General features: G+C 46.4%; 1 protein-coding gene across 8 annotated transcripts in view; it reads left to right on the top strand.

The window, feature by feature from the left end:
* Positions 1–305: 305 nt before the first annotated feature.
* DCLK2 (doublecortin like kinase 2) overlaps positions 306–6,922 on the top strand; it is a 134,622-nt gene continuing 128,005 nt past the window's right edge. For 2 of the 8 annotated variants that reach the window (XM_019722954.3, XM_074338451.2), the window contains exons 1-2: positions 473–491; positions 1,218–1,658. In XM_019722954.3, coding sequence (XP_019578513.2) covers positions 482–491; positions 1,218–1,658 — 451 coding nt within the window. In that variant the 5' untranslated portion in view covers positions 473–481. Of the gene's footprint in view, positions 492–779; positions 1,659–6,922 lie in introns of those variants that run through there. The other 6 variants (XM_019722939.3, XR_012498191.2, XR_002136642.3 and 3 more) reach the window with 6 other exon arrangements.

Below are 6,922 nucleotides of genomic sequence, written 5' to 3'. Positions count from 1 at the left end.
TGGAAACTGTGGAGGCTGTTTACCAAAGGATTTCTAAATAAAGCTCCAAATCTGATTTTAAATATTAAAATTGGTGCCCAAAGTGAATGCCATGTTTCAAATTTCTGCCCTAGTTTGGCTTCGATTCCTCATTTGGAAGCTGGCTAAGGGATGTGATCTCTGCCCTTGAATCTCCTTCCTTTGTGGGTTTTTTTTCCCCTGCGCGTCTACGTTTCCCAGGCGGAGGAGCGCGTGCCGCCGCCGCGCCTATTAGCGTGGCGCGGGTCTGTAGCTGTCAGGCGGCCTGGCTGCTTAGGACCCAGGGGGAGCCGCTCCTCTCGCGCTGCAGCTCCTTCGCGCGTCCGCGCCGACCAGTCCGGCCCCCCCCTCCTCGCTCATCTCCCTCCCTCCCCTCCTGGGTTTTGGCATCCCTTGGGGGCAAGAAGCCCCCTCCAGCCCTGACAGCTGGCCCGACCGGCGATGTAGCGGGAGCCGAGCGCGGATGCTCGCTGGTGGGCTGGGCCGGCCGACCGCGTGGGAGGCGGGCTGCATTATTTCCCCGCTAGGGCCGGACTCGGTAGAAGGAAGGAGCCCCGCACGGCCCTCCCGAAGCAGCCAGCGCGCACCGCCCCTCGGGCAGGGCCTGGGGGCGAGCGCGGCGGCGCCGCAGCCGGGCCTGGGGCCGGACGCGTGGGCGGGCCGGGCTGGGCGCACCGCCCCCACGGGCCCGCGACGCCGCTCCCACGCTCCCAGCCCCTCCCCCTTCTCTTCCTTCTTTCCCCGCAGCGCTCCCGGGAGCCGCCGGCGGACGCGAGCCGCGCTGAGCGAGCGATCGAGCTTTGTGTGCGCCCGCGGGCCCGGGGCGAGCCTCGGGCGGCCCAACTTGGCGGCTCCTGGCCGGCTCCCAAGCGGAGTTGTGAGGCGTGGCTGGGTGAAGGAGGCGCTAGGGGACGCGTGGGGCTCCCCGGCCGGCGGGAGGGACTGAGCCATCCGCGCTGGACAATGAGCCTGGCAGCTAGACGCTGCGGTCACTTTTAGAAGGGCGCGGGCCGGCCGGTATATCCGCAGCTCAGCGGCCCCACCTGCGAGGAGAGGGCGGGATGCCAGAGCCAGGTGTCCCAGCGCTTTAAGGCCCATCATAGTCTCGCATCTCTGAGCTGGTTGTTGCTTTGACACTAGGCTCCCTGCAAGCTTTAGCCAGGACTTTTTTTTTTTTTTTTTTTTTTTCGTTTTGCAAGGAGCCCTTGGAGCAGCCGCGATGGCCAGCACCAGGAGCATTGAACTGGAACACTTTGAGGAACGGGACAAAAGGCCGCGACCCGGGTCGCGGAGAGGGGCGCCAAGCTCCTCCGGGGGCAGTAGTAGCTCGGGCCCCAAGGGGAACGGACTCATCCCCAGCCCGGCGCACAGTGCCCACTGCAGCTTCTACCGCACGCGGACCCTGCAGGCCCTGAGCTCAGAGAAAAAGGCCAAGAAGGCGCGCTTCTACCGGAATGGGGACCGCTACTTCAAGGGCCTACTGTTTGCCATCTCCAGCGACCGCTTCCGGTCCTTCGATGCGCTGCTCATGGAGCTCACCCGCTCCCTGTCAGACAACGTGAACCTGCCTCAGGGTGTCCGCACCATCTACACCATCGACGGCAGCAGGAAGGTCACCAGCCTGGACGAGCTGCTGGAAGGTAGGAGGGGAGGGCCCGGCGCGGCAGGTGCGGCCCAGCAGGTGCAGTGGCCGCGGGCCCGCGCTCACCCGCCTGCCCCTCGCTGGGGGGAGCCGGCGTGGTGTCTTCTAGGCGGCCACGCGGAATTGTATGGTTCTCTGCTTTTCCCTAGACTCTTGTGTGGAGCACGCTCCCACCTAATATACTCTGTTCTTCCCAAGAGATTTGCCTTAAAAAAAAAAAAAAAGAAAGGAAAATGCTAATGGCTTTGAGCTTTGGTGATATCTCCTAAAATTGACGAACTTGTTTTTTGTTTGTTTGTTTTTGAAGTGCAAACTATTTGAAAAAATGGCTCTCTGGTGAGGATCTAGGTAGCCCTTTAGTTAGGAGGCTGTCGGTCCCTCCCTTTCTGTGGACCTCATTGCAGGCACCTGTAGTGTTCCAGCGTATGGGCCCTGTTGTACCTGCTTTATTCAGAAGCTGTGGTTGTGAAGCGCTCTGGGTTGGCTTTCCTGGCTTGGCTTGCAGCAGAAGTTACATGAAGTCAGAAGGGGTGACCCCAGGCAACGGTTCTCAATCTTGGCTGCATCTTGGGTCACTGGGGACTTTAAAAAATATGGGTGCCTGCCCCCCTCATGTTAGGATGTAATTGGTTTGGGGGTGTGGTCTGGGCATGCTGAGTTTTCAAAGCTCCCCAGGTGATTAGAATGTTCAGCCAAGGTTGAAAACCACTGTGCTAAAGGGTTTTCCACATTTGGTTGGTAATGAGGTGAATCAAGGCCAATCTCGTGCCTCCTCTCACTGAAATGAGCTAGTTAGGATGGGAGAGGCCCCTGGAATCAGCCGTTGGTGCCTATTATAAATTAGTAGTCCTAGAGTGTCAACTATCATTCATTCAAAGGGACTAATTGGCTGTATGTTGTGTTATCCTTGAATTCCTGCAATATTTTCTCTTTCCTTTAAGGGGGAAAAAAAATTACTAAGTACAGGCATACCTAGGCGATATTGTGGGTTGGGTTCCAGACCACCTCAGTAAAGTCAGTGTCACAATAAAGCACTTTGTAATCTTTTTGCTGGCAGAGGGTCTTGCCTTCAATTTGTAAAAAGATAAATAAAAGGGGTGGGAGGGCAACATTTGTGAAGTGCAGCAAAATGAAGTGTCAATAAAACAAGGTATGCCTGTAGCTAAGAACCTATTGCCAGATCTAAACAGCACCTGTAAAGATCAAACAGAACCCAAGTATTTGCTGACTGCATGTTTACATGCAGTTTGCTCTCATTCATCTTTCTAAATGCAAATGGCACATTCCATATAGTCGTAGTGATATTGGTTTAGCAGGGAAAAGAAACTGAACTTTGATCCAACTGTTTTTCTTATAATATTTCGTCATATTCTTGTATTATGTTCTGAAGGCAATATGCCCATTTTACAGATGAGCAAACTTAAGCAACATGCCCACAGTACCTGCAGTGTATGCTCTTTCATCTACAATTCATTTCTAACAAATCAATATAGTAGCTATACACTGAGGAATCCTGGAAGTGGTTGAGTTTCTCCATTTTGTCACTGTTACCAGAAGTTTTTCCTGCCCTGACTTAGATGAGGACCCAGCCAAAATTAAGTTGTCTCTTCAGTCTATGTGTGTTTTAACAGCTTCACACATTCACTTGGTTAGTTGTGTGTTTTGATTTTAAAGGCTTCCTGAGGAGTTGATGACAACCTGAGGAATATAAGTAAATAAAGATACATTGTACCGGAGGAGTATAAGTAAAATAAAGATACATTGTTAAGAAGGCTTTGTCACTTTTCTTTATTGTGTTAAATACTTAAAAGCAACATTTGCTAGATATTTCAAAATTGAGTAACACAACACATTTTCTGACTGACTCCATCCTACATTAGCAGTCCTGTTGAGGGATCAAGGCAATGCCTATTGATTAAGTGCTCATTACTCACATGCCCTTGGGATGCTGTGCATAGTGTGGTCTGAGGAGGGACAACGATGTTAATACCGCTCTGAAGTAATTTTAACAATGTATTTGTTACATGACATGAATGTACTCCAAAGATTAATATCATTATTGGGGAGATGGTCAAGATGACCATTATGCACATTAATGAGAACACATATTGCACTTTTTTTTGTCATTGCTAAGCCTGTGCATGGTCCACTGAGTCTGATTTTCAGACTATAGCTTCAGCCATAAGTAGGAGATTGACACATTTTCTTCTAATCATTCATTCACTGGTTTTTGAAGCACAAGAAACCCTAAGTATATGTAGAGTTCAAATTACGCCACATGATAATGATATAACACAAATACTTGCACAACAGAAATATTTTTCTAGTCTCACCAATTGCCCACTTGTTTCAAGCAGTATTCACTTACTGCAAAAGAAGAAAACGTGTGCATTTCTTTTGTCATAGTGGCATTCTCCCTGACAATGGATCTTTGTCTAAGTCTTGAATTTTCCAGAAAATGAGTGGAATAACCTATTGCAAGAGAGTTTTTAAGAAAGAACCATTAATGCTCAAAATCATTTGAGTATTTAAATGGTTTCAACTTTTAGTTAAAATTGTGTGCTTCCGTGTTTAGATTTATCACACACAAGAGCTTACCAGCTATCTCTGAAAATTTTATTTGTATCACTAAAAATTGGTGTGTAGTCTTGCCCATGTTGAAAAAATTGACTATCTCATCTTAGTTCATCTTTTTACATTAAGAGTCTCTGGTAATTTTTTTTTTACACCATTATGTTTGACACTTTCCTCTTCTGCCTCTTTCATCCCATGAACTTTGTGGTTGAGGAGGTGTTGTTTTTAGTGAAGAATAGAAAGTGATGACTAAGGCTGCCAGGCATGAACACTCATTCAGAACCCCAACCCCACTGAACTCAGATGACAAAAGAAATTTGCATGGCCCAGATTTTTTTTTTTTCTCCTGCTCTTGACCTTGAGAGTCTCTGGTGACTACAGTGTTCAGGTGTTGGCTGGCACTCCTCCTGCCCTGCACTAAACCAGCGGGCATCTCCAGCCTATTGGTTTACCTCCCCTTGCTGGATTAATTTCACTGAGTTGGTGCTGTGTATCCCCGTAACCCTGTTTATTTCAAACTGGATGGGGACCTTCACTCAGAGGAAGACTGTTAGTCATCATTGTCAATATTGAGAAAATCAGGTTGAGCTGTCTGAAGCCACGAGCCAGCCAAATTTGTAGATAACTGAGGATGTACAGATGACTCATTCTTATGTTCTCACGTCCCCAGCTAAGAGTCAGAACTTCTTGTCTTAGTTTTGTTCTAGGAGTGTTTTCCCATTCCAAACATTTTGGCTGTATTGGTAAATGTGTGATGCCCTAAAGAGAAATGCCCAAGGATTGTAGCAACAATGCCTGACCAAGTCAGGCTCCCTGGGTTCTCCTGATTGCGGATTTAAGAAAAATTTCCCTCAGTCCTCTGGCCCTCAGTGTCCTTTCCTGTTAAATGAGAAGTTGGCAGATCCCCTCTCTAACTTAAATCCCTTCTTGTCTAAAAGCCATGCTTTCTCCCTACCTTGGTGGCTATTTACTGAGTGTCTGATGGGCTGCACTGCGTTTCCCCACCCAGATCCTGTCTTCCAGAAAGTTGCCAAGGCCGCAGATATCCTCCGACCAAGCAGGGAGTGGGTGTCTGGCTCCAATGAAGGGTTTGCCAGGAGCCAAAATAATTATTGATAGCTACCGCTCTCTGCCTCTCTCATCCCAAAATGTTGTTTTGTGTTATTTCTTCCTGTTATCCCTCAGTCAACAATAAATAAGCTGTTTGAATTTTTTGGCATGTGAGAGAATTTTTATGGTTTGATCAATGATACTTCCATTCTTCCATTAAGTTAACTTGAAGATTAGCATGAATTAACTTGAATTTAAGAAAAACGAGGTTCTAAAGAAAGCACGCGCTTCAAGTTTCTGATGTTTTCTTACTAACCCTAGTTTATTGAATCTGTTTGGTTAGGTCAAGGTCTTTGAAGGTGTTAAACCAAAATACAGTCACTGAAAGAGTTTTTCCTCAAATGAAAACAAGTCTTCAAACGAACCCATATCATAGGGATTTTTTTTTCCCCTTGAAAGATAGATTTTTATAGTAATAATAGAAACTGAGCTCTTAGAACTTGTTATGGGTGAACGTTTCTTTCCTCACTGAGTTATAAGATATTTGCACATAGAAGTCAAAAACATTACACATTAAAGGCATATGTGATGATTGGACATGGCAGTTTAACGTTGAAATCTTAGGTCTTCAAAGCCTTCTCTACCTGGCAGACTTCTAGATTCTTCTTGAAGAATCTGTTTTCAAATTTCACCTCCGTATGAGGTCTCTTCCCAGACCAGGGATAATGGTCTCATACTTGTTGCTTGAGAGTATCTTTGTTATGCCAGGTGCTGGGGGTACAGTTTCTTCCCTCAAGACGCTCATATTCTAGAGGGAGAGAGACAGTGAACACGTACACGCACATACGCGTCCCGGCTAAAGTGCTGCGTTGGCCAGGATGATGAAAAAGTCTTCCCAGAGGAACAGCTATGGGAGCCAAGGCTTGAGGTCAAGCTTATATCTCCTCCCTCTACTTCCAGCATTCATCTTGACCTCTGTTGTAACACTTTCCTTTGTCATTAGTGGCATATCAGGTCTGTCTTTTGCACTAGACTGAGAGCATTGTGAGGTCAGGGATCTTGGCCACACAATAAATAGCCCAGAAAATGATTTTCCTTCTAGCTAGAACACCAATTTTACTTATAAATAGTAAATTTTATTTCTAAACAAATAGCCCAGAAAATGATTTTATTTCCCTTGGCTGTCAAGGAGAAGTTTTGTATGAATTAAGTTTGAATACAGTGGTTCCTGTGTATTTATGAAAATAGGTATTTTGAAAAACTGAATTACATTTCAGATAAATCAAAGGTGCTGTGCTCAGTCATCACTGTGGAGAGAATGACGCTTCCACAGTACCTGCTTCTATACATTTGATTCTTCGCTTGATCTTGTTTCCTTACAACAGGGAAATTTAGATAGTCCAGCTGCAAATAAACTCTTTCCAGAAGTAATGGAAGAGACATTTTTAATTTGGAGAAGAATCCTAACGGGTTGAGGAAAGGGAATATTTGGGAGAGCATTTATAACATTACAGTATGACATAATGATACTCCGGTAGTTATAAGAAAAGATAAATATTTTATGATGTTTTAAACTATAGAAATTGATATCTTATGGTTCCCGTGATGTGAAATAAAGGAAACTAGACTCCCCTGGGC

The sequence above is a fragment of the Rhinolophus sinicus genome, chromosome 15 (assembly GCF_057876585.1).
Source record: "Rhinolophus sinicus isolate RSI-liver-muscle chromosome 15, RSI-T2T, whole genome shotgun sequence".
Lineage (NCBI taxonomy): Eukaryota > Metazoa > Chordata > Mammalia > Chiroptera > Rhinolophidae > Rhinolophus > Rhinolophus sinicus.
The sequence above is the reverse complement of the archived record's forward strand: the minus strand, read 5'-3'. Positions and strand labels throughout refer to the sequence as shown.